Genomic DNA, 27,180 nt, shown 5'->3' with positions numbered 1-27,180 from the left:
CGCACTCATACTCTTACAGATGTGGGGATTATGGCTTCAAGCAGATGTTTGCCTAAGCAGAAATTAAATGAGAATATTTTCAACTATGCATACATTCCGCTTTAGGTTCAGCAATCGTTTAGCATAATCACACAGATTTCCATAATTTTCAACATGATTGTGAATTAAATCAGTTCTGGCCATTAGTTTCTCCAACACAGCATGGATATCCTTTGAGGATTTTCATCTATATTTATTCATATAGAGTCCATGAGCACGATGTCTCTGCGAGGGTATTACGTTCTTCCTTTTCGGTTACCATTTTTTTTTGGGCAGACTCCCCTTGGAGGCCCCTCTCGTCTGTCGCATTATGAGCCGGCTGCCAATCAACGAATTTTTTTTGCTTTTCGATTTCCGAGCGGCGTAACTTTTATGGCTTTTTATTGTTATTTTGTATTTTTATGGTTTTTTAACAGTAATAATTAATTTAATGTGCGCTTCGCTGTAGGTAAATGGGTTCCTCGAAATCCCCCCCAGCACCACCCTCTCGTTGTTGGTTTGTTCATCGCTGACGTTGCTGATGTTGTCGGGGAATTTCTGAGTGTGTGTTTGTTTTGCATTATCGCGGGAGAGAGATGTGTAAAAATGCCAGTTGAACAATGTTTTCGCCGCTCTGTTTTAATAAATGTTTTATTGTTGTTATTGTTTCCCTCTCAATGGCCACCCACGAACGAACATTAAACAAACGCTTCGCTGGCAGCGCGATCTGACTCTGGGTACCTCGATTGAACCCGAAATGTGTGTAAATGACACAAAGGTGTTCGGACTGCACATTTCCAACCTCCAAGTTCGAGTCAGCCAGTTCTAAATACATTAAAATGACTACATTGAAATGTACTTTTGTCCTTATGTTGACCTTTAAGCCTTCTTCAATTACAAAATCTTCTACCTCGAATGGAGCATCCCCCTACTTTCCGCATCATATTGTATTTCCTTAATAAATTGAAAGTCTTTCGAATGGATAACCCAGGGGAGATTCCTGGTCGTGAGCTTATTAGCACGCACTTAACCTTGGAGCAGGACAACAGCCACAACCAGGGCCAGGACTCGTCTGTGTCTCGAATAAAGAGTAGACAATAAATAATTGCGGCTAACAGTTGGTGGCCGCCTTCGTCCTGCTCTTCGACTTCTCGGCCAGTGTTCATCATGCTGAAAAATTACTTCAAATTACACTGGAAACGGCGGCAAAATGAGTGTGGCGCAAGCGGACGAGATGATATGAGATAGGAAGAAACTGGGACAGAGTAGAGAGTAGTGGACGCGAGCAGATTGGAGAAAGCAACTTGACACTTATAAATTATGTCACATACTTCATGGCGTCCAAGCGGGAAAATTGATCATAACGATGGGAACGATGGCGCGCTGTGGCCGTAAAAGTTTTGGCCCCCAACAAACTTTTAATGCGAATCGATAAATCAGGGCAACGTTTAATGTAAATTGTAATTTCTTTTTCTGTTGCTCTGTTGCTCTGAAGCTCCGTCATTCCTGGAGCCCATTATCTGGTGACAACTTGTTGAGTCGTAAATAAAACTGGTTCCCCCCGTGGATGCATGCAATCTGTCTCCTGCATCTCTTCTCTCCTGGTGTGTGGATCCACCCGTATCCTAGTCACTCAATTAGCCAGGCGGAGAACGTTGGGCGCCATTGCAGTTGTCAGTGTCTCGGGGGCTCTGACAAATTGCATTTGAAGCCGCTTCAGTTGGCCAAAAACGTGGGGCAGGGTTGGGCTTAGAACACTGCGGAAGTGGACGCAATTTTTCTTATTGATTGGTTTTAATTAGCAAAACCATCAACCGCAAATTAGCCTTGCGATGGCTTCATTAATAAGTTTTTATAGCACTTTTCTTTCCGCCTTTCTTTTTCCATTACTTTTGTTTGGACGCGGACGCAGGCACTCACACACACACACATCCCAATAATAATAAAAATATAAAAAAAAAACCACTCACATAATGCGATTTATTTGTTTTGGAAAATGTTTTCTTGACTTTCTGGCTCTTTCCATTCTGCGCTTTTCGTTCCCCATCGATGGACAAGTTTTCCTCATTGAAATGTGGCGCTGTTTCTGTTTTTACGCCTCGTCTAATAATTGCAAAAACTTTACACAAAACTTTTTCGGACGCTTGTGTGAGCCTTTGCACGAGCGAAGCGGAGAGTGGTGAGCGGGGTGAGGAGAGTGGCATTTAGGCCAGATGTCCAAATGTTTGCAGTTTCTCATGGCCATTTAGGAGTGAAAGGGGGAGCACGAGGCTGAGCAAGAGGAGGAGCATAAGAGTCCACTCAGTTATTAGGAAAAACTAAAGTTTCCTTTAAAGAAAAAAAATGGACATTGGGTAATAGGCAGAAGTTAAAGAAATTATAATATATTCTGGAATTGGAACTCCGAAAAACCTCTTCAGGGTGCACTTGCAAATAAACCTTTTGACATTTCGGAGTATTTAATAAACTGCACATACATCATAGACTTTGCATTATAATCGCATAATCCGATTCTAGAGCATGTGTGGCATGTGGCACGGCCCACACACACACTCACATCCACACACATTTTATATTTACTTTAGTGCTTCGTCTGTCAGCTAATTGTTACTTGGGCAAACTTTGTTAAGCCCCCATTCTGAGTGGCGTTCTCTCCCAAGCTTTCCCTCTGAAAAGTCCACGCTTTGAGTTAACTTTTACTCTCCCTCACTGCCTTGTTCCCCCGCTCCAAAACTTTATGCCAGTAATTTCATTTAACGAAAAGGAAGAGGCAGCAGAGGACGCTTCTCCTCCGTGGCTCATCCTTCAGGTGGCGGCTTATCCAGCAGCGGTTCCTACTGGCGGTTGCTACTGGTGCTGCCGCTGCTGCCCCTTCAAAAGTTTTTGAGTTTATTTTTGCATAATTGCACTGAGACTAAATTAAATGCTCTCACGAAATGCGGGAAATCCCTCCCTACCACAAAGAGAGAGCAACTCCAAGACGAACAAAAGTTTTGGGCCAACAGACTGTTGGCAAAGCATAAATAAGTGTGTCTAATGCTGCTGCTATTCCATAGTAACAAATGCCACACAATTGAGTTTCTATGTGAGTGTAGGTGTTGCATGTCCAGGACCATGCCCAGGGTATGGGTTGTATGTTACATATTTTGGTGTGGATTACTCAACTTCCACTCAACTTCACACGAATGTGGATATTTGTCTGTGGGAATTACAGAGGCGAAAATGTGCTCGCTCTGTTTCAGGTCTGCATGTTGCAAGGTTTGCTTTTATGCCCTGACCACGCCCCGCGTCTGCAGTGTGTGTGTGCTTCCTGCTTGAGCAATGTGTTGTAGCATACTTTACCGAGCAGAAACTCACATAAATGTGGACACAATGCTGAGGAATCTAACCTATTTTGTTGGCTCTGGCATTGTTTCGGCTGTTTTCTACTTTGTTGGCCACATTTTATACTGGGGATTTTAACTGTTTCTGACATTTATGGCCACTCTGATGTGCCTGGTGACTGGTGACCGGCTATCCACTTAATTTTCTTGTTCGATTTTATGGCTCTACTATTATCGAGTCAGATGTCAGAGAGAGAAAGAGAGAGAGAGCGGCTCGGAGTACCTTACATCCAGTCCACAGTTAATGCAGTGATTTATTTAGTGTAATGAGCGTAAGAGAAACTATTTTTAGAGAAAACTGCGATAGATACATTCTGAATATCAACACATTCGCTGGATGCTTATTTGTGCGCTCCACTCTCAGGTCTCCCACTTTCCCGTATCTTCCCACTATTCCTTTGGTCTGTTCGTTTTATGTTGATGCATTTTATGCATTTTACATTGGAAATATTGTTTTTATGGCTCGTTGCAAGGGCCAATGAAACAGAACTGCCAGCTTGACGTTAAACCAAAGACCAAACGAAGCTGAAACTACCAGATGTTGATGTCAGAAGGGGCATCCCATGTAGCAATCAGTGCACACGTAGGATTGTCTGTTTGTCTGCCTGTTCGGTCCGTCTGTCCACACACCAATGCTGTTGCACTTTACCTTTGGCACTCACTATCCCACCTCACATGTCAGACGAGACGAGAGACATTTGAGAATGTGAATGAGAGTTAGAAAATGCCATTCAAATGGCATTGTTCGGTTGGGGTTGTGCGAATACACCAATTTAACTATTCAATTGCCGATAAACCTTTAATCCTTTCAAACGTTAATTGATACAAATATCTTTCTGCTTTCAGGTGGTTCCGACAGCAACAAGGGAAAGAGTAAAAAATGGCGCAAAATCCTACAATTTCCACACATATCGCAATGCATCAACCTGAAAGACAAATTAGGTGAGTTTCAACATGGATCTATGAATAATATATACCTACAGATGTGTAATATTTCCAACAGATATAAGCTATGGCTACGTGATAGATCAGCAACCCATTGGTCGTGAGCTCTTTCGACAGTTCTGCGAGAACAAGCGGCCCATCTACTTTCGCTACATCGTTTTTCTCGAGCAGGTGGTCAAGTGAGTGTTTGATTGATTAAATGTATGATTGATTGCGTGCGAGATTGTAACTGTTGGGAATTTTGTAGATACGAGATAGAGTACATTGTGAATCGCATATTTATGGGCCATGACATTGGACGGCGCTTCCTCGATGTTGAGCCGCAGCTGGAGCTGCGTAATGGCGGCGGACTGGGGGGTGGCGATGCACTCGATGCGGAGACGCGGGAGGAGCTGCTGCTCAACAGCAGCAATGCAAATCCAACCGAAACAACAACAGCTGAGACTGAAAACTGCAACAATACCACCGCCAACAACTGCAACAACATCACCAGCAACAGCAACAGCATCAGCCACAGCAACAGCAGCAACATCAATCACAAGAAGCTGGACACACGCAACCATAACGGGGACGACCATGCCACTGCTGATGGCATCACCGACGATGGCGATGAGGGCGTCGAGTGCGGCGACAGTCATGACGATGCTGCCGCAGAGAAAGCGATCAGCGCCGGCGGCAATGCCACTGGCATTGGAGGATCCGCAGACGAGCTGGTTCTGGACGTGCTCAACGATGATCTCATTGCGCAAGTGCGTAACAAACTGAACTCTGGCGGCAAAGACATCTTTGTCCAGTGCGTCAAGGCAGTGAAGGCGTTCCTGGCCGGCGAGCCCTTCAGAGAGTTTGAGAACTCCATGTACTTTCATCGGTAAGAGAGAGACTATCCATCCATCCAGTCCGTAATCCACATTAAACTCACTCTCTCCCCGCAGTTACTTGCAGTGGAAGTGGCTGGAGGCGCAGCCAATCACCTATAAAACATTTCGCATGTATCGTGTCCTCGGAAAGGGTGGCTTTGGCGAGGTCTGCGCCTGTCAGGTAAGTCAGAAAAATGCAGCGACCGCTAAATCCACATGACCCATATCCCACGTATCCCACATCTTGTTGCTATTGCAGGTGCGGGCCACAGGGAAAATGTACGCGTGCAAAAAGCTGGAGAAAAAACGCATCAAGAAGCGCAAGGGCGAATCGATGGTGCTCATCGAGAAGCAGATACTGCAGAAAATCAACTCCCCCTTTGTGGTGAATCTGGCCTATGCATACGAGACAAAGGATGCCCTCTGCCTGGTCCTGACCATAATGAATGGTGAGTAGAAAATAGCAAATAGCAAATGGCAATGGCAATGGCGTTCCCCTCTGCCGATGGCAGTCGGAGTGCAGTTAGGGTCTAATTAAGTGTTGGAGACACTCAACACTCAATTGGTTAATCTTGTTAACCATTCCACATGTTGCCCATGTCCTTTACTGCCAATTAAATGAGTGTCCACTCGTTTCTCCTTATTCCTCGTTCACTTATATGATAACAAATGCATGTGTAATCCCATGCGATGATTGAGTTTGCGATTTTAATTAAATTCCTGCATTCATGCTGGTCGCACAATGCCCGTTCAGAGAAGTCATTCGATTCCGTCCATCAATCCACGGCCCTAATTGAATTTGTACACAAAAGCCACTGTCCATCAGAGAGACAGAGAGCTCGTGGGCTCTGTCCTGTTGCCACTACGAATGAAAGATAATGCCACTGAAGCTTTGGCTTCTGGCTGGACTGCCCTTTCATTGTTTTCTGTGAGAATGCCAATCAAATGATTACTCTCCATTGCAGGCGGCGATTTGAAATTTCACATTTACAACATGGGTGGCGAGCCGGGCTTTGAGCTGGAGCGTGCCCGCTTCTATGCCGCGGAGGTGGCCTGCGGACTGCAGCATCTGCACAAGCAGGGCATCGTTTATAGGGACTGCAAGCCCGAGAATATACTGCTCGATGATCATGGTCATGTGCGCATATCCGACCTCGGACTGGCCGTGGAGATACCCGAAGGCGAGATGGTGCGCGGACGTGTGGGCACAGTGGGTGAGTCATTAAAGCTGCAATTGGATTTCTATTGGAAAACAAAGCCTTATATATGTTCATCTCTCTTTTTCATTCAATTTATAGGCTACATGGCGCCTGAGGTTATTGACAATGAAAAGTATGCATTCTCGCCGGATTGGTTTAGCTTTGGCTGCCTGCTGTACGAGATGATCGAGGGCCAGGCACCATTCCGAATGCGCAAGGAGAAGGTCAAGCGTGAGGAGGTGGATAGGCGCGTTAAGGTATGGAATTCTATCTGTTAAATCTCAATGGCATTGTCCCTACTAATCCCATTCATTCACAGGAGGATCCCGAAAAGTATTCGAGCAAGTTTAATGATGAAGCCAAATCAATGTGCCAACAGCTGTTAGCTAAATCGATAAAGCAGCGCCTCGGGTGCCGCAACGGGAGGATGGGGGCCCAGGATGTGATGGCCCATCCGTTCTTCCATTCAACGCAACTAAATTGGCGCCGCCTGGAGGCTGGCATGCTCGAGCCGCCATTTGTGCCAGACGTGAGTGGATTGAAGAGTCATTTGCATACAACATTCCACGTTGCTGCATTGTTTAAATTTGCTTTGTTGTTTAAATCCCATCAATTGCAGCCGCACGCCGTTTACGCCAAAGATGTACTCGATATTGAACAGTTCTCGACGGTGAAGGGTGTCAATATCGATGAATCCGACACGAATTTCTACACGAAATTCAACACTGGCTCTGTGTCCATTTCATGGCAGACTGAAATGATGGAAACGGAGTGTTTTCGCGAGCTGAACGTGTTCGGTCCCGAGGAGTGCCCCACGCCAGATTTGCAGATCAATGCAACGCCCGAACCGGACAAGGCTGGATGTTTCCCCTTCAGGCGGAAGGTTAGATACTGCTGCCACATATTCTGTTTAATATTCTTTTATAACGAATTCCCCTTATCTGTTTTACAGAAGAAGCAGCCAGCACGCACACAGCCCATACCCATTCCTGAGCATCTGTTAACCACTAGTCACAGCGTGTCCTCTACGACGGTTGAGAGCTGATAGCAGAGATTAGCCTCTGAGGAAGCCTCTACTCGTACGCCAATCGTAGTAGAAGTCGACACATAGCACAAATTGCGCAAATTTACCCCGAAATAGAGGTATTCAGCAGCCCCAGCAGCAGCAACAGATCATCGTAGCACAACCTAAAAACAACAACAAATTCAAAACCAAAATGGGTTTCTCTCTCAGTTGACGCGCAAGAAGCACTTTTGAAATTGTATTTTTACATCAAATTTTCGAATGAAATTGCAAGCTGATTTCGATACAAACACACACACAAACGTACACACACGCATAAGTATAGTAACTTTATAAATGTTTCCAGAAAAGACTCTTTCAAACCGAAACAAACAAACACAAACACTAAAGCACACATTAGAGCGTTACTTAATTGAAAATGTGGTATGCATAAAATACTATACCTACCATTTAACTATACTTGGACTTGGAGGGCTAATGCAGACAGGACTATGGAACCGAAATTATAGCAAACCGCAAGCCGCAAACTGCAAGCCACAGATTGGTTTGACATAGCACCCAAAAAATAATGTTACTTAAATGCAAATGCTATACATAGATATATATATATATATAACAAATTGTACACCCTATTATACGCATCAGAAGCAGCAGCAGCACAATGGATTGTAATATTTGTAAAGTAGTTTGTGCTCAACGGGGGACATAGCGCTGGAGGAAGGTTCTTCTAGTTAGCATTTTGTAGGGCAGTTAAGCAAATGACATGAATACTCGAAAAACTTGAATGCATTTTTAAACAAATACTTAACATACATAAACATACAAGGCATAATATGTACATGCATAAATACATAAAGTACGTAGCATAAGCATAAGCACACAATACACATATGTACATATGTGAGAGGTGTACATTTTAAAATTATTTATACGACTTTCCTAATTTTAATTGCCGCACACTTTTGCTACGCTTTTCATATTGTTCTTTGACTCTAATTTTCTGTTGCCTAAGTTTAAGTTGGCCCAAAGGTGGGTGGGGCTGTTCCCGCCCTCCCATGGGAGGACGTTATTACTGATATTTGTTTCGTCATGCAATAAATTAACAACAAATTACGCTAACTAATGCTAATTCATTCGAGATATCGATGTCCGGCTAGTGTCTAAGTTTTGTGTAAACGTAGCGTAGGCATTTTGTAATTAGCAATCAAAGGAGGTGAAACAAAACACACGAGAGAAGGAAACCAATTGGAGAATTTATTATGTTAATATTGAAAATTAATTATAATTATTGCAATTGTTGGCAGTGGCGGGCCGGATGACTGCCAAGTGCAACGTTTAGTTCCAATTAAATTTGATTTTAGGCACAACTAGCAAATTTAAGGCATTCATAGAATTGAACAGCTACGAGTACGAGTATAACCAGCACAACAGAACGAAACGAAATGAAACGCATTCAAAGCAGACAGCATAGACAGGCAAATGCCATCAGCAAGCAGCCAGGCTAACCCAGCCCCATCTCCCCAGACTCACTCAATTTAGCACTATAACAATAAAGGAAAACCAAACCGAGCAAGCGCCGAAATATTTATCTATAGTAATTAAAGGCATATTTATAGAGCATCGTAAATCGTAAATACCAGATATACATACATACATACACACATAAATAAATCTACCCTGTAAGCGAAAGGAACTACAAACACACAAGTCAAGAGATGAACATTCAAAAACAATAAACGTATTTAACTAATTTGTTGACTTCTATTTAATTTTGATAAAAGAGGGAGAACTCTCTTTGAGCCCTATCATTGTAGTTAATCTGTCAACGCAATGAGAGACTTTAAATTTAGTCTTTTCATTCGATGCCATCAAACATTGTCTTGTGGCTTTCTTATTCTTTTCTTTATTTTATCAAATAAAACACCATTTTTTTAAGCATCTTTTGGGGTGGGCTTCTTTTGAAAATGATAGCATATTTTTAAGCTTTTTGTAAAGCATTTTTGAGTTGGCTTTTGGGGTTGGAGTTATTTAAAAATGATATAGAATTCACGCACAGCTATTTTCCAAATTAGCTATGTGTCTTACAATTTGTATTTTATTTTAAATATTTACCACAGCACCAGCTAAAACTATTTAAGTACTAACTTTAATTAGATTTTAAACCACAGTGGAGATCGTCGGCAGTTGAAAACCCTCGTGGTTTCGTGCACGCCCGTATAATCGAGAATGCATTCCGCTCCGTTGTTCTCAAAGGAAAGTTCGCCAAGCTTGTACTCAGGATTGAGGGCCACCCGCAGGATATATCTTCGATTGATGGGCACCCTGGTCACGTCCACCCACTGACAGTCCAGGACATCAGTGTATGTGTCTGAACAACCAACAGAGATGCCTACAAAAAAGATAGATAGATGGTTATATCGATGTCCATATCGGTAAACGACTCGAACTTACCCTGAGTGGTGTTGCCACAGGTGTACTTCCTAGTGTGGCCTGGCTTGCACTCCGTGTCCATCAGGCAGAAGGAGGCCTTGTGCCCCTGGGCTACCTTCTTATAGTTCAAATCGTACACATCGAAGGTGGCAAAGACATTCATGCTGTGGTAGTGCCTGTGGCACTGATGCCACACCCAATCCTTGTAGTTGGCATACGGACTCACGTCCGCATTTCCCACATTGGTGGCCTTGACGGAGAAACGAAGCAAGATCCTCTCCGCATGCGGCTTCGTTTGCCGTATGACATACGCGTCCGCCGACAGGCAGTGCTCCTCCATGGCGCAGGTGAGTCGCGACATGGGCACCGACTCCAGGCGGGCGGTTCTTTCGATATCGGCAAGCCCAATTTCCAGATCAGCCGAGTGCTTTACGCATGCCACAACGGTTATGTTCGTATTCCCAGCATTACAAATGTTCGGATATCGCGACTCACGCGTGCATTCGGCCAGGCGTCGCTCTGTGCCACGGCAGAGGGTGCCCACCATGCCCCACGGATACCGTTTGTTGTCCCCATGCTCCGTGCTCTGAGTGGCCTTTGAGGCAAAGCCCAGTCCCAGCTGACGGCACACGACATTTGCCTCCCGCATGCTCCAACTGGTGCTACAAATGGTACCCCAAGTGGCGCCAAAGTCGAAGCTCACCTCGACGCGTCCCTCCCTTAGAACTCTCACCTCGCCGCGAGAAGCCTGATTGGTGGCGAGACGCACCATCATGTTCCTGTAATTATTCTGAACGTTGAGACGATTGTTGGCTCGACAGCAGCTCAATCCGAGCAGCAGCAGCAGCGGCAGTAATAGCATCAGGCGTTGCGAGTCCATTGCAGGTCCGGTGGGTTCTGGCACGGGGCGCTAGACACTCAAACAGCTTTAAAGCTAGCCGAAACAATGCCCCTTTTGGGCAACAACTGGGGAATGGGGCTACATATGTAGGAGGTATATTGTGCGTTGTATTGCCCCTGCGGCCGACCCACATCTGGTCGGCTAATTGCACGGGCTACGTTTTTCGGGAACACGTTTGTAAACAAAACTCAGCTGGCAAAATGCCTATTCTGAGCGCATGGGTGTGTGTTGTTTTTCTGTTTTTTCTGTTAGGGTGTATGGAGTGCAATCGTTAACAACAAATTCTGTGCGCCTGTTATGATTCAAGCAGCTTCGTAATCGCCTCTTTCAGTTGCGCCGGCTTGAAGACGCCCCGCTCCGTGATGATGCCCGTAATCAGGGAGGCGGGCGTCACATCGAAGGCGGGATTCCAGCAGTTGATGCCCGGTGCAGCAATCCGATGCTCTCCCACGTGGGTCATCTCCCGATCTGGTCGCTCCTCGATGATGATGTGGTCGCCGCTGGGTATATGCAGATCGATGGAGGTCAGTGGGGCGGCCACATAGAAGGGCACATCGTGGTGCCTGGCCACCACCGCAATCTGGTAGGTTCCGATCTTGTTGGCCGTGTCGCCATTAGCCGCCACCTACGAAGAGTGGATAAACACTTAGATGCAAATTTCTATTTTTATCGATGTATGTGATGCACTTACGCGATCTGCCCCCACAACGACGGCAGCCACATTCTTGGCTCGCAGCAGAGCCGCCACCATGCTGTCCAGCACCAGGGTGGCGGGTAACTTCTCATGCACCAACTCATAGGCGGTAAGCCGTGCTCCTTGATTGTACGGCCGTGTCTCTGTGCAGTATACGTGCTCTGAGGATGGATGAACCAGTGTGGATGAATTATTGTGGTCAGGCCAGTGATTTTCATTTACTCACCCAACTTTCCAAGCTCACTCAGCTGCCGCACAACGCCCAGAGCCGTGCCGTAGCCCGCTGTGGCCAGTGATCCCGTGTTGCAGTGGGTGAGAACACGCACTGGGCCGGACATTGGGGCTCCGGCCGCCGCAGCCACACGCTGGAGAATGGCCTTGGCCCCGTGGGCACCGATTGCGCGATTATCGGCAATGTCTTTCTTGAGCATCGCCTCGGTGGCATTCAGGAATCTTTAATTACATGGGAATATTTTGCTGCACCTGGCTTTGGGTTGCTTTGCTTAGCGACGTTGTTACCTTTGCTTCATGGCGGCCACGTCGACGTCGTCATCCTTGGTCAGGTCATTGGCCAGCACAAGCAGCTCATCGGCGGCAATTTTCATGTTGACTGCCGTCGGCCGTGCCGAAACCAAATAGTTCAGCTTCCCCTCAAGCTCCTGCCGCAGCGATTTCTTGCTCTCGAACTCCTCCGGATGGATCTCCACGGCCAGGGACAGGCATCCCACAATGGCAATCGCCGGTGCGCCTCGCACCTAAAAGCAATTAAAGGTAGACAGAAGAGAGACAGACAATGGGGATTAGTTATAGCCGTATCTCTGCTTATCTCGTGACGTTGCAAAAAAAATAAGAAAACAGTTTACATTTTATTATGTGGACTGTTTCACGTGATAAGAGGCCCACGCGTGCTTTTTGTTAAAGTGATCTCTGTCGGTTATGGGAGGAGCAGCACTCTGGGGGCCACTTGGGCCATTAGCTCAGTAGTAAGAGCCCCCAGCCGCCATCCTCTGCCATGCTGACGGGTGGGGTGCAGGGCGTTGTTGGTTTATTTTTGGCAAGCAAGCGTTTTTAAAAATTTTTAATTTCAATTACGTTATTTATAGCCTGGCGCAATAGACAGCCGAGAAGCGACAAGCGACCAACGACGCGATCAGGGCACAGATTAAGAAGTGTACCACATTTAATGTCGAATTTTAATGGCATGTGCCACTAATGCCCCTCATTTATAGGACTACGTGCTTGTGCTTGGTGCATGCCACTTACCTGCATCTTGTTGATGACCTTCCAGCCGTCCTCCACACCGCGCACCGGCAAATACTTTGACTGCACCGGCAGCAACAGCTGATCCAGTATCTCCAGGCTGCCCCGAGTGTATTTGATCGATTGTAGACTCATCTCGTTTCGTTTTGTACTATAATGTATATCTGGAATTAAGAGTTGATAACCAATAATTAGGAGACTGTGGTGATTGGCAGGGGGTGGGCTGTGGACAACCCACATTTATCGATGTGTCGCCCGCGTCACAATATTCTAATGGAGCAGTGGGGCCGAGAATTAATGGGAAATCGAGCAGTTATTAATCGAACGAGACCGCCTACGTCCGAGAATTGCGACGTCTGCCAGGCAAACGGATCAGTGAGAAACTGAACGCGACGCTACATACGGCCACCCATTCAGGGGGCGTCAAAAGATTGAAGCAGGCGGAGAGTAAGAGCGCACATACGGCGGCGGCAGCGACTGAGGAAGAGCCAGCAGCAGCAACAGCAGCGGCACAAGCAGCAGCAACGACATCGACGATTAAATCATCTTGACACATTGGCTGTTGCTCTGCTTCCGTCGCTGCTGCCGCTGCGTTGCCAATTGATAAAGGCAAAGGCTTTGGCTATGCTTTGGCTTTGGTTTGGTCGAGTGAGCGCTCCTACAGCTGCCGCTGAATTAGCTTGATGACAATTTGTAATGAAATGTACGGTAGGCAGCAAATTAATCGCATAGATCAACAGAGCAAATGTTATTAAGCAATGCCGAATGAATCGGGCTGGTAATTAATGCATCTGCGATTTGTTGGGCTGCGACATGACATGACATCGCCTTGCCTCAGTGCCAAGATATTTTGCAAAACCTGAACAATATGCTGCTGTTTGGCCCTGCACTTCATCTTCATGCCCCATTGTCGTGCCGCATGCAACAGATGGTTGCCGCAAAACAGTAGGTAACCTCACACACACAAGCACACGAATAGTGCGAAAGAGAAGCAGAAGAGGTGTCCGCTCAGGTAAATTTTGGTTATGAAACACTTCAATTAGAGCAAATGTCTGCACTTGTGGCCATTCGACAGAGCAAAACTCACCTGTTGGCCACCAATTGAGCTCTCAGCACATCGGTGTTTTGGCTTAAAATAATTAATAAATTCTGTTGCTTTGGCTTTGAACACGCTGCGGAGCGGTGCGAAAGTTGGTCTCGTCTCGTCTCTCTCTCACTCTCACTCTCTCGATGCCTCTGACTCTCCTTCTGTCCAGCAAAGTGAAACGCTAGCCGGCGATGGCAATGGCCAAAACAACGTGGCACGTGTTTGTTATCGTCATGAATTATGTAGTATTGGTATTGTTTCTTTATTTTATTCGGCAATTTTTTCCCTTTTGCGGTAACTTTTTTTCGCGGTTCAGTGTGACTGAATTCGTTTTGCCGCAAGAAACCATTTTTGGTGTGCCATAGCGCGTCGGTCTGAATGTTGCTGCCTGCTCGGCTAGCCGCTAGGTGGCGTGGACAGCGCGCTAAATTTGAAACATGAGGCTTTGAGTGAAATGTCTGAAATTTAAACAAAATTAAACACAAGTTCAAGCAAACATGAGGAAAGCCATTGGTGCGTCGCTTTACCGCCTGCAGCCAGAGAAAACGCTGTTTATGCAATGCGATATCCAGGAAAAGTTCAAACCGGCCATACCGCTGATGAATGCGCTCATAGAAAACACCAAGAAATTGGTAAGGCCTTGCCGGGCAAGCGACAGGACAGACAGGACAGCAAAAGTGACAAGATAATGGGCGGAATCTAATGAATTTGCATTGCAGTTGGCAGCCGGCAAGATCCTCAACGTGCCCCTGCTGGTCACCGAACAATATCCCGAGAGGCTGGGCAAGACAGTCGCCGAGCTGGACATTCGGCATGCCTGCGCCAACATACCAAAGACCAAGTTCAGCATGATCGTGGGCCCGATCAAGAAGAACATGGCTGACATGTTCAGCGGCAAGCCTCAGACGGTGGTGCTCTTTGGCATGGAGGTGGGTTCCATTTGCTTCTTACTCACACACAAAAGCGAACCTACTCTTCCCCCCTAGACCCACATTTGCGTGGAGCAAACAGCCTTTGACCTGATCAACAATAAGGTGAGTGTGTGGCTGGTGGCCGACTGCTGTGCCTCGCGACTCAATCAGGATCGGGACTTGGCGCTGGAGCGTCTGCGGGACATTGGCTGCGTGATAACCAGCTCGGAGAGTGTCATCTTCAATCTGCTGAACGGCAAGGATCACAAGGCGTTTAAGGAGATCACAGCGCTGGTGAGGAAGGTCTCGGCGGATATGCAGATCGCGGCGCCAAAGAAGTGACCCCAGCGGCGCCTTTCATGTTTGCTTTAGCCATTAAATGTTGCATACTGCGTGTGCCGCTGGTTGAGATGGGAGTTGGGGTTGAAATTATGAAAGAAGGACCCACCGGTAGGGCCGATTCCCGATTCCCGACTCCCGACCCCCTGTCCTCGTCAACTCATAAACATCTCGGCCAAATGGACAGCTGAATGGAGGCGCTGCAGCTGTGGCTTTGCGATTGGTGCCTGCCCCTTTTTGCCTAAGCGGCGCCTTATATGCCCCATCAGCAGGCACCACTGCCACATCGATAGCAACTCCTTGCTGCCAATTTATGCAATGACTTTGACTTGGCTTGGAGCTGGGACTTGGACTTGGACTGGGATCTGGAATTGGAATTGGCTGCTGGGGCCGTTAAATTTTATGATGCAATCGCGACAATCGCCAGCGCCCATCTTGCCATCTTCCAATCTCAGCAGCATCCTCCATGCTGCGCTGCAGGCAGCCAACAGCAGCAGGAGGAGCATCAGCAGCACTCCACCAAGTGATGGTGACAATGTAGGCAGGCGTCTGATTGACTCATAACAGGCCGGGCAAACATCGCGATCTTGATCGCCATTTGCATGCCAAAGAGATCTCTGCCTCCGGCTGTTGGCAATTTATTTGCCCAAGAAGAAGCTCCACTCCAGAGCCACAGCCACAGCAACTCGCTTCGGCGTGCCTCTTGGTCTTAAAGCACTCGCAAGTGAAACTGATGGCGATGGCATCTTGGCACGCGATAAGTCAACAACTTATCCAGGTCTCTGGCAACGCCAGATCTAGCCTCAGATCTAGCCAATTAGGCATGCCTCTTCGCTCAGTCTAATCCCACATAAGTCCCACGTTAGCCTGCAAGCAGACAGGGACTGGGGGCGTGCCACGCATTGCTTTAAAAGTGAATTGGGCTAACGGCAACATGCGTAAAATGTTTTCCCAACTGACTCATCCTCTAGAAACCTTACTCTGCTCCACTCTACTCTCTTTGACTCCACGCTCAACCTCAAACCTCAGCAGCTCCTGCTCCGGAGGAGACCCATAAATTGCTGGCCTTCGGAACAGGTTTTATTTTATAGCTAACCTCGCACTTGGCATATTAATAAATTTAGTTTTTTCTCCTTTTCTTTATTTTTTGCTGTTTTTACCGCACGATAAAAAAATGATAAATCTGTGAAATTGCCGCTCGATGTGCAAATGAACACGAGGATCGATGCACTATGGCTCCGTTTTCCATCTTCAATCTGCTGTTGCCTACCGTTGGAGTGCCTGCCACTGCCACTGCCACTGCCTCAGCTCCTTGCCCCACCCCGGACTGCGGCTGTGGTGAATCGATGAACGATTGGCGCTGCCGCCGCAGCTGAGGGAATTTATGTGCTTGCGGCATGGCAAGTGGCAACTGCGGACACGCTCGTAGATCAAACAAGGGAGCAGCCAACACAAATACAACAAAATCGGAACAACCAATGGAGTCGAAGTGTTTGCTTCCCTGGTAAATGGTCTCCCAAGAACCAGAGGTCTTCCATGCCAAAAACTAATCCCCAACCGATTAGGAGTCGCTTAAGCCGCCTGCCAACCATTAGTATACCCTCGCGGAATCGACTATTAGAACACGGAGTGTCCTGCATTTCCATAGATGAAAATTCCTGCAACTTCTGTTGACAAATGTGAGAATGTCGGGCGGCGCTTCAAAGAGCTGCCCGTGGTGCCTCCTCGGTCGCTCGCTCTCTGCCTTCGACTCACTCAGATTGCATAATTTATGGAGCCGCCTGCCCAAATTAGCCAAAATCTTGCCCGAGGGCCGAGAGCCACCATCTAATGAGACAACTAATGAAAGATCGCTTGCAGTTCCCACACTCTGCCACACGGCACACGGAACAGACTCCGAGTCGCTGTGCCTCCTCCAGCAGCTGCCTTTTCTCATGCAACAATTAGTGCAATCATTTTATGTTAATTATTCGTTTGTTCTTCAAACCTGAGCACGGGTGGGCGTGGCAGGCTGCTGCTGCTCTCGTGGCTAGCGGTCATAGGGAAACTCTGTTTCCCGTTTGAAGTTTGTTGCCTTTGCCTTTGGCTCTCCACTCTTTACTCTGTTGTCTGTACTCTGGCCAAGTGAGACGTTTCCACGTCACCTGTTAACCCACAAAATGCATGTGGCCATTGGCCAACAATTAGGCGCCTGAGATCGGTAGATCTGTAGCTGCAAGTACTCGCACATCTAATTAGCATACGAGATACATTTGTATCTGGGTCTGGGGCTGGGGCTGGGTCTCGCATTTCTCTGTTGCCGCCTTTTGGCTTTGGGGTGTGTTCTGGGGTGTGCGATTCTTCGGCCATACGTAACAATTAGACGCCGGACTCATGATTGTGGGCCTCGAGCTGCCGGCGATAATCGCTCGCTAACAAGAGATTGTGCAGTGAATGGAATGGCCCATGGAATTGGGTATTGGTAGAGCAAGTCAGAAGTCAATCTAATGGGCAAACATTAGACTAAGAATACGGAGCATGAGCTGCTGCTGCTTTTTCTCTCAGTGTTTCCACCTGCTGCTTCTCGAATTGAATGGTCAGCCAGGGACAATGGGTCAGCTTCGCTTCGCTGTGCTCCATTTCGATTTGGGATTCAAGATCTGGCAGTCTGCTGTCCCCGATAGTCATCTCTGCTGTTTATTTTCCCAAACTAGATCAAATGGAGATAGATACGAGTACGAGTACGTATGTATGAATGCTGTTTACACCATGTCTCTGAATGTTTTCTCTCAATCCGCAGTGCTATCTTCACTTTTATCAAACAATGCCGCAGCCACAAACAATACCCCCAATGGTTTCCAAAAAGCAGTGAAAGGTTTTGCCTTGCTCCAGTTGGGTCCAAGAACACTCTTCGTAAGCGCGGGGCAAATGTCCGTAAATGTTGGATGTAACTAATTTGCTTAAATGCGCTCACAATAAAAACAATTTCGCATTGTGGGGCTTTTCGGTTGGTTGTTTTTGGCCACGTTGTTTGTCCAAGATTTGTACAAATTTATGCTGGAAATTCGGCTCGAATGTTGCTGTATTTATATGGGCACTTGGCCAACAAAGCCCCGGCCAAGTCCAACACATTTGCCTCCCAGCTCTCCCCCTACTTTCCGCTACTCTTTCTCCGGGGTCGCTCGGCTTGGACACATCAAAGTGACTTGACTTGCAGCTTGTGCAGCTTGCAGTTGCAGTTGCAGTGCCCATATTTGGCCAATTCATTCTGCAGATCGGTGGGGTGTCCGGCAATTAGATATGCGAAATGTGTGTGCATTTACTTTCTAACCAAATTAGCATACATTGTATATACATTTCATTTGGTAATTCCACAAGCAAACAGACAGGGAGTGGGGGAGAAAATACCATCCCGCGATTGAGAAAGAAAGTGAATTAAATAGTAGGCTGGGATGCTGCTCAATCAAGCAATCCTCCTGATTGATTGCCTGACTTTTCAGCAGTCGATTGGCTTTCCCTGACCCAACCCAACCCCAGCGCACAGCTCTGGCAATATTTTCGGCAATATTCCACTTGCCACAAATGTCAGGGGCACAGTCAGAGCGCGGTCAAAGCATTGTGTCACGACTACCCATAAACACCTAGTAAAAAGCTACAAATGATTAAACGCTGAGCTCTCCGCTCTCTGCTCTCTGGATTGTGGTTATTAAATCGAAGTAATTTGGCATTTGGGCAACAAAAGAAGCCGCCGGCAGTCCACCGAGTTGTTCCCTCTGCAGTTCCGATTGCATTTGCAATAGAAAGTGAAGCGTTGTCCACGAGATTCACTTTCTGGGAAGCGGCACAGAGCTGGGGGCTCGACTCTGCCCTCAACAGAAGTGCTAAGCGGCAGAAATGGGCTAATGGCAATGATTAGTGCTTGGATCTACTAATAGACCTTATTAGAGACCTTCTTCTGCTGCTGCTGCTGCTGCTGCTGCTGCTGCTCCAGTTCAATGGCCCTCTGCTCGGCTGCTCCCACACAATCTCTGTCAAATGCATTCAATTAAGGTTAATTTATAGCCACTTCCCATTCGTAATTACGAGTACCCAAAGTGCCCTCACTCCCCTCTGGCTTCGTGGTTGCCACGAAAATGTGTCAGTTGGGTTTGGGTTTGGGTTTGGGTTGGCAAAACTTTTGCGGTTATGATTTGTGAAATGCTCTCGGCCCATTGTCCAATTCGGCTTTGGCCGTGATTAATGGAGTGTGGAGTGCCGCTTGAATTTGGCACAGCCCCAGAAACCACTGACCGAGCGATGTGTAGGTGATGTGCCCGAGATCATCTTTGAATGCCAGGCACATGCTCGTGGCCACTGCCAGTGGCTCCACAGTGATGTCCAGTTAGCCGGGTTTTTCCTAGCTTGTAGGCCTGTCAGGCGGCAACACAAAACTGACAGCCAACATTGACAACCAGCGACGACGACGACGACGACGACGACGACATCAGCATGGATAACAAGAGGTTACGATCCAGGTGCAGGTCCATGTCCAGGCACAGCACTCAGCATTCAGCAGCTCCGAGTTCCACGGCGGTTCAGGCAACGGTAGCCCATGTCGGACATTCAAATAATGGAATGATGTTGTATGTACCTGTGCCATGACCCATATCAGTTTTCCTTTGTGCTGCCTGCTGGGATGCTATGTTATTTTGGGCCAGGAAAAAGTTCAGCGGGTCGCGGACAGACACTTTTCGGTTGGCATATGAAAAGTGAAACCTCATTTGAACCACTTGATGCCCACGCTTAGGGTTTGACGGAATGAACGAATGAACGAATGACTGACTGAATTACTGACCGAATGAAGGAAGAAATGAATGGCCTGCCGCGGGGCCTGCCACCGAGCTGAGCCGAAATGTGTTGACAGCGAGCGGAGCCGCAAACGGGCAACAGATCAAAGTGAAATGTAGGAGGTTTTATGCTGATTTTCACAAGCTGCAAAACAACAGCGGCAACAGCTGCCCCGGCAATTTGGTGGCAGCTAAAAGAAGAAACCAAAAAAAGAAAACAAAAGTGAAGGCGGTTCAGGGTCCAGGAGATCTTCTTCTTCGTCTTCGTGGGGGCCAAAGCCAAAAGCTTTCATTAAATTTCTAAGCGAATTGCCAACAATCGGCGCTCGCGGAACTGAATAACTTATGGAGCATCCCAAACACAAAGCACTCGGACTCGGACTCGCACTCGGTCTGCGACTGAGATTTTCCACTCAAACTGCATTTTCTTTTGTGTTTTGTGTGTTTGCAAACGGGTTTTCCTGCGAGTGGAGTGGAATCATCATCCATCTCCACAGGAGCCCCTGGCTGGGGATTCTCGCTCGAGCGCCACTTGGGTCGTTGCTGGGTGTTGCTCTTGATTTTAATTTGCTGGGCAAAAATATCCCATCGAAGTGCTAATGAGACATAATGACATGAGAGACGCCAAGGCCAGGCCTAAATTTATTATGCCACTTCATCGCAGAGAGGTGCAGCTGCACCATGCCACATGCTCCTCCTGCCCCAGCATATTTTCCTTTGCCAATATTTCCTAATATTCGCAATCATTTAACTTAATGTGCGAACATTAATTTTCCATGCCAAGGATGAGGAGGATGCGACCGCGTCTCCCGTCCTCGTCTCTGAATGAGATGCGAGATGCTGCCTCTGCCTCCGCCTCTGCGGCTGCTGCCCCTGCCTCAGCGACTTCGACTGCTGCTGGGAGGCAATCTCTCTGGCTGGATCTTGCCGCATTCATCGCTGGGCAAATAACCGAACACGATATTCACTAATGAGACTGGGTAACGCTATGTGGGCGTGTCCCCGCCGGCCTTCGTGAGCCAACAACAAACAATTCAATTTTCCTGGCCGCCGGCCAAGAAAGCCGCCCAAAAAAACCAACCACATTGTGGCAGTGGGGAAGGTCGGGGGGTGGGGAGACATAGAATAAAACATTTGCAATTTATAGCTTAATGCATGCAACGTGCGTCAGATTGCAGCATCAGATTGGAGCAACAATGCGGGAAGCCTCACAGTCCGCAGTCCCCAGTCGATGTCCAGGTTCCAGCTCCGTGTCCGACTGCCAGTGGGAGTCGGTCGACTCTCGATCTGCCGTATTAAGTTTCACTTTGCAGTAGCAATTTGTCACTCACATATAAAGCATAGTCCTACACCTCCACATAGCTCGGTGGGAGATTCTCTCTCTGTGAGAACCGAAGCTGCCGCCAGCAGACCCTCAGACTGTGGGACTCTGAGGACTGAAGAGGCCTCCCATTAAGTGTGCCGGCCTAAACACTTTTCAATGCCACTTGTGTTGACTTTTCAACCCAAAAGCGAAACGAAAACGAAACCAGCGAGTGCCGTGAAAATGAAAACGTAAACGAAAACAAAAGAGAAAATGCGGCAAGTGTGTGGGGGCCATTCGGTATTCAAGTTGCTGATGGCTGTCACTCACAGTTGGCCCGAAGCGAGGCCACGCGGTCTTTAGGGCTTCCCCCCCGTGTCACTGGGTCAGGCCAAAGCCGAACGAAGGAACTGCAGCTGAATACCGAGCAAATATCAAAACAAACCATGCAAAAGAGGCAGCGGGGAAGACTCTCCCTTCTGCACAAAAGAGACAAAAGACTCGAGACACAAAACGTGGCCAAAACGCACTTGTTGCGATTTCAGCTTAGTATTTTTTGTTGTCCATTTTCCATTGACTTCAAAGTCGCCGCCAAACCGGCAGCAGCAGCGGCCGCGTGCGCGTCTTAGCCCAGTTATAACAACGAAAAATCAACATCGAATTATGGCCACAACAAAATCGGCAAGTCAACAGTTGTCGGCTCTGTTACAGATAGATGTACTGTCGCGTTCCCCCCCGCTCGCGGACAGTTCTTGGCTGAGGAACATTCTAAGCGCACGCCGCGGCGGTGGTGAAAGTCTAGAAATGTTGCGGCCTCAGCTCGCAGCTCTCAGCGCTCAATGACAAGAAATTCTGGTCTTCATAATGAGGCTTATAAATGTTGTTTTGGCGGCAGCTGCTCTGCCAACAATAACTAACTACAATTTGGCATGTGCACCATTTATTAGAGTTAGAGTCAGAGTCAGAGTCAGAGTCAGAGTGGCGGAGTGGAATTTGTGTGGCAAATTGCTTTTTTAATTTCTCCGATTCATATTTCATACAAAGTTGTCTTGGGAGCGTCTTGAGCTGGCCAATTATTGCGCACAGCAGCAGGTGTATTTTAGCTGTTTGATTAATCTATTGATCCACGTTGCAATCGCTTATAGTTGATCCACTGATGTGCGGAAAATGTGCTGTCTTGTATCGAGTCTCATTAAGCTGTCAAATTGGTTTGGGGTGAGGGAAATGCTTCGTTCAATTTTCATTGATCAAGAGAACAATTTGTGTCACGGATCAGCCAGAGCAACCCATTGCATAGCACTTGTCACTGCACTCTCTCCGCCAATAAACGATCTGCGCCAATGACAAGTTCTCCAATAATATTTCCCATGAGTGGAGTCAGCCGCGTGATCACCGATGAGCCTAACCGCCTCTTCCGTCTAATCAAATCTAATCAAACACAAACTCAATGGAGATGCAGATGGCGATGGAGTTGGAGTTGGAGAAACCCTGTCCAAGTCCGCGTTGTCCATGCGAATATATTGATATGCATATAGGCATTATGGGTACTCCAGCGCACAGTCGATTGCCGATTGGCGATTGCTTCCTGGGTTATGACTTCTGCGGCAACAGCGGATAATGCCAAGAATTAGTTGTGGAAAAATTAACACCACCCCAGAACGGCATTGACCACAAGGTTTGCTGCTGCTGCTGCTGCTGCTGCTGCTGCTGATTGTTCTCTTGGCAAACGGCAACAAGTGGGAAAACCAACGACGGCAAAACAATTTGCGCGAACCGTACGACGATCGACGCTGTTGGCCAGCTCTTGGTCTTCGTCTTGGTGGTAGCCGGGCCAGCTGTTTGGCCAAGTGCATTGACCGCCTACCAGGCAGGCACCCCGCCACATAGCTCTGGCTCTGGCTCTGGCTCTGGCTCTCGCTTTGGTGGCTGCAAATTGCACTCTGGCCGATTCTCGGCACAAATTGATTTGAATGAAAGCTGGTCGGGTCCGGGGCTGTTTACCATCTTTCCGTTTACTGTTAGCTGCTCATCTGAGATTGATTTCTGCTGCCTGATGCTGCGGTGCTGCCAATGCTGCCCGATGCAGCTCCACTGGCTGCTTCTGTCACCTTTGACACATTTGGCAACGGGTTAGGCCGGACTTGACGGGCTCATCATTCGGTTGCATGGAAATCGATTTGATCGCCTGAGCACCAGATGGCAGTGGCAGCAGCCAGTGCTGAGATCGAAACTGCCTTCCCTTGATCGACTTGGGATGAGGCTGGGGCAGAGATGAAACATAAAATATGCAGAAAGGGAATCAAAAGATTGGCTGAAGAGTTCATTAATCTGGAATAAATATGGATGATGGCAGAGGGAAGTTTTCTCTTGGAAACTTCTTCATTGTCCACCTGCAATTATTGCTACTGCGATATCTAATACTTTTGTTCGAGCTATCCACCGATAACTCACTGCTCGCCACTCTCCAATGTTTAATGGGAATGTGTGGCAGAAGTGTAAGCCAAAACCCCCCCAATCGATTCGATTACAGCTGATTTACAGTGGAGCCACGCCAACACTGACAGCTGCCTAAGTGATGTAGGGCGGCGATAAATGTTCGCTCTGCGATCTACGACTTAATGGGCGAGTCCTGCTCCCATCTGCGCACATAGAAGGTTATGCACTGGGAATACAAAACTAAAAGGAAACAGCACACAAAAAATATAGTTGGTGGAACTCAACACAGATTGAGCGAAGCTGCGGCGGAATATTGAAGGAATAAATAAACTTTCAGTTTGCTTCGATTATGCACAGGTCGAGGGGCTGTCCATATCTGCAGTGCCAACTGTGGGGGATTCTGAGAAGATCATTGACTTGGGTGCCAGCTACATGGCAGCTGATTATGGGCGCTGGGACAGCTTCATGGCCAGTCCCTGCCGTTGCAGAAGGAGCAGTGAATGGTAACAAGATTCGTGGCTGGAGATGTGCTGACACTCACTCAGGGCCTGGACCTCGGCTGAAGATTTACAGCTGCCGTTTGGCTGTTGCTGTTGCTGTTTCTGTTGCAGTTGCCAATTTTCTATTTTCCATTTTCCATTTGCCATTCGCCTTGCCCCAAAAGCAAGCATCCACTAATCTCGACAATCGTCCAAAATCGACATGTAAGGCCCTTAAAATGCATGTACTTCAGGGTTGGGCTCCGCCAAAAAACAGTGGGCGTGGCCATGGTAGTCCAAGCAGCAGCACCACAAAGGCCACAGCCAAGCAGCCAAAGGTAACGAGACCACCGACCACCGACCATCGAGCAGCCCAGAGCCCAGAACCCAGAGAGCTGGATCAGAGGTTTTCGGCAATTATCAAGATGATGTTTGCCGGTTGTTCTTGTCTGCGACATTCGTTAGATGCTTCAGTTTCTGAGTTAGCAGCCAGCGACAACAAGGAGGAGAGTCCCTTGCATAGGCCCAAGGAGAGAGCGAGAGCGAGAGCGAGGCTTGGCCTGGCACTGGGCTTGGGCCTGGGCGTGGGTGTGGGCAGCTGCGCCCTATCCCTGTGGCTATGCCTATTCCAATTCCAATCCCTATATCGTCTTGGGTCATTAGTGTGCTATCGTTGGACTTTTAAATGCCCACCACGTTCGGCTAGCTCCAGTTCCAGTTCGGTGTTCGGAATATCGTTCCAATTAAGTGGCAGACAAAAACAAACCCAAAACAGACCAAAAGCAGAGTGTTGAGCACAGCTTAAATCACGTTTCAAATGCCAATACCCTGTGCAGAGTGCACATGGAAGAGTTGTTGAATGGAGTAGAGTATTAATCAATAATGCTCTTGGCTTCTACTTTCGATACAAATAATATATTTTAGGTAACTTCTTGGTCGAGCTGTGTGGTTCAGCGAATTATGCTTCATGTGTGTGCCAGCCAGGAAGATGCATTATCTGCCCCAGCTGCGGTGTTTGCCGCACACACACGGACACTTGGACACTCGGACACTCGCACACTCTGGCTGGGGCAGCACTCGCATGTACAACCAATTAGCCGATTGGGGCAGAATGAGATCGAGAGCGCACGCAGTGGCGAAAGCAGCGCCCGCTCGCTCGCTCGTTTCATAAATCAACAAAAAATTATAAAACAATCGGAATTCCAGTTGCCAATAAACGTTAATTGCGAGTACAGGACAATGTGATGTGATGGCCATGAGCGGGAATATCGATATGGATATGGATGTGGATATGGATGCACCGACACCGTCACCGACACATGGACATGGACACTGTGGACACTGTGGCAACATCCAGCAGTGGCAGCAGCAAGAACAGCAAATGCAAATTGCTGGCTAGCTGTGGAGGAACTCTGGAGCGTGTTGCGCCAATTTGCTTGGCCTGCCAACGTCTGTCAACGTCTTGGTGGCCCTTCCTGGCTGTGGCTCTGGAGCCTTGGATCAGTGGCTTCTGTGGCCTGTCCTTGTCCGGCCGATGGCAATTACATGCAGCTCACGTCCTGTCAAAGTTGAAAGATGACAAATCAACTTGACAGCCGCGCCAATTTGCATGGCCACATGGCCAGAGACAGGAGCAGAGCAGACTAGAACAGAGCAGTGCTATGATGATGATGATGCATGCCCCATGATGGGGGGCATGACGATGAACGAGATTGGTTCGAGGCGATCTGTGAGGCTTTCGCCACCAGCGCCTTGACGCCTGGCATTGGCATTGGCATTGGCATTGGCATTGGTTCGGGATTTCTGGTTCTGGCATTGTGTAATAATTGGCTGTTCGTGGAAAGCCTGATTTTGATACCGATTAATTGGATCGCTTGCCAGGCAACTGCCAGGCTGCTGCAGTCTCTCTCTCTCTCTCTCTCCTCAATTCGACTCGCTTCGTTGCCGATGATGGAATGCTACAATGCTGCATCAAAGTGTGGCTGCAACAGCAGCAACAGAGAACAGAGAACAGATTGAAGCACTGGCCATTGGAATTAGCATATTAATTTATGGCAATTGCAACCATTTCATTTACAATTCTTTCTCCGCGGTAATTGCAATTGCCGCAGAACGCTCCTCGGAGTAAACATTTTATTACCTTCGCATAAAAGCGAATTTAAATGGGCACCAAACGCCGTGGGCCGTGGGCCGTGGTCCGTGGTCCCCCGAAGACAGCTTCCGTCAATTTTATGGCCCCAGCTATAAGTGTTCCTTGCAGGAGGCGGCCAGCCCAGCAGGAGCAGCGAAGCCAAATGGAGCCGTCCCACCGCCCGCTGGGCGAGGGGGCACCAACGCCGATCGGTGGTCTCCAGTTCGCAGCAAAGAGCATTGCTGGTCCCTTGGTACCGGATGTAATGAAGACCACAAACCATTTGGTCTCCCAATATTTCATTTGCCCATTGCGATGGCGATTCCATGAGCAGACAAAAGCAGAGCAGAGCAAAAGGGTCGACTGACCCCCTGTTCTGGCAATGCAAATTTGTTGATCATCATTTTACTAGATCAGAGAGGAGGGGGAGAGGGAGAGGGAGAGGTGGAAGAACTCTGCACCGAAGTCGACCTCTGTGCGGGGTGGGGGAGTGTGTTGTGTGCTGTGAGCTGTGTTCGCATGTAACCTAAGTTATTGCCTTTTAGCGAGTGGCCTGTCGTGGTTATGATGTCTGTTTAGTGGCCCGGCCTGTTGTTTCACACGACTTTCATGTTAGCAAGTCGTTCTTCTAACAGTAAAAATCAATAAGTACCCAGCCGCTTATTATGTGAGGCTGAAACTGTGGCTCCCCGATCTTGGCTCTTGGCAGAACAGAATAGAAAAAAAACACTGAACTAAATAACTTGGCGCACCGAACATGCAGTAATCATCGTTTTACCTTGTCTAGGTCTCAGTCTCATCTGGCTGTTCGCCTCTCTAACAAGCCATTAGGCATTAATTTTAGCCATATGCACTGGACCATACCATGCCATGCCATACACCAGGGACTGCCGCAAATATGTCGCACTCAAAGAGAGAGACAGAGACAGAGAGACAGAGAGAGAGAGAGACCGCAACTGCCACAAGACTGCCAGGCAC

General features: G+C 47.8%; 4 protein-coding genes across 5 annotated transcripts in view; 2 read left to right on the top strand and 2 right to left on the bottom strand.

Annotated features, from left to right (window-relative positions):
• LOC117898386 (G protein-coupled receptor kinase 2) overlaps positions 1-8,845 on the top strand; it is a 61,342-nt gene extending 52,497 nt beyond the window's left edge. Inside the window, exons 4-13 of the mRNA XM_034807741.1 lie at positions 4,248-4,343; positions 4,405-4,525; positions 4,594-5,214; positions 5,279-5,384; positions 5,463-5,652; positions 6,169-6,417; positions 6,502-6,659; positions 6,722-6,931; positions 7,022-7,285; positions 7,355-8,845. Of these exons, the coding sequence (XP_034663632.1) occupies positions 4,248-4,343; positions 4,405-4,525; positions 4,594-5,214; positions 5,279-5,384; positions 5,463-5,652; positions 6,169-6,417; positions 6,502-6,659; positions 6,722-6,931; positions 7,022-7,285; positions 7,355-7,447 (2,108 nt within the window). The 3' untranslated portion in view covers positions 7,448-8,845. The remainder of the gene's footprint in view (positions 1-4,247; positions 4,344-4,404; positions 4,526-4,593; positions 5,215-5,278; positions 5,385-5,462; positions 5,653-6,168; positions 6,418-6,501; positions 6,660-6,721; positions 6,932-7,021; positions 7,286-7,354) is intronic.
• Positions 8,846-9,365: 520 nt separating this feature from the next.
• LOC117897702 (lysyl oxidase homolog 2A) lies at positions 9,366-10,752 on the bottom strand. The gene is made up of 2 exons (XM_034806723.1): positions 9,878-10,752; positions 9,366-9,815 (listed from the first exon to the last, which is right to left on the bottom strand). Exons 1-2 carry the CDS (start codon positions 10,734-10,736, stop codon positions 9,577-9,579), a joined length of 1,098 nt encoding a protein of 365 aa, XP_034662614.1. The 5' UTR covers positions 10,737-10,752; the 3' UTR covers positions 9,366-9,576.
• A 78-nt stretch (positions 10,753-10,830) lies between these two features.
• On the bottom strand, positions 10,831-14,119 carry LOC117897703 (methylthioribose-1-phosphate isomerase). 2 transcript variants are annotated; one of them, XM_034806724.1, is made up of 6 exons: positions 13,799-14,119; positions 12,715-12,875; positions 11,971-12,206; positions 11,678-11,904; positions 11,449-11,612; positions 10,831-11,382 (listed from the first exon to the last, which is right to left on the bottom strand). In XM_034806724.1, exons 2-6 carry the CDS (start codon positions 12,844-12,846, stop codon positions 11,053-11,055), a joined length of 1,089 nt encoding a protein of 362 aa, XP_034662615.1. In that variant the 5' UTR covers positions 12,847-12,875; positions 13,799-14,119; the 3' UTR covers positions 10,831-11,052. The 2 variants fall into 2 exon arrangements, with proteins under 2 accessions (XP_034662615.1, XP_034662616.1); XM_034806725.1 differs by lacking the exon at positions 13,799-14,119 and adding an exon at positions 12,950-13,094.
• Positions 14,120-14,257: 138 nt separating this feature from the next.
• LOC117896921 (isochorismatase domain-containing protein 1) lies at positions 14,258-15,103 on the top strand. Its single transcript, XM_034805461.1, has 3 exons — positions 14,258-14,430; positions 14,518-14,727; positions 14,785-15,103. Exons 1-3 carry the CDS (start codon positions 14,296-14,298, stop codon positions 15,049-15,051), a joined length of 612 nt encoding a protein of 203 aa, XP_034661352.1. The 5' UTR covers positions 14,258-14,295; the 3' UTR covers positions 15,052-15,103.
• The last annotated feature ends 12,077 nt before the right edge of the window (positions 15,104-27,180 follow it).

Source organism: Drosophila subobscura, chromosome O (assembly GCF_008121235.1).
Source record: "Drosophila subobscura isolate 14011-0131.10 chromosome O, UCBerk_Dsub_1.0, whole genome shotgun sequence".
Lineage (NCBI taxonomy): Eukaryota > Metazoa > Arthropoda > Insecta > Diptera > Drosophilidae > Drosophila > Drosophila subobscura.
Note: the sequence above shows the minus strand (reverse complement) of the source record. Positions and strands in the feature narration are given on the sequence as shown.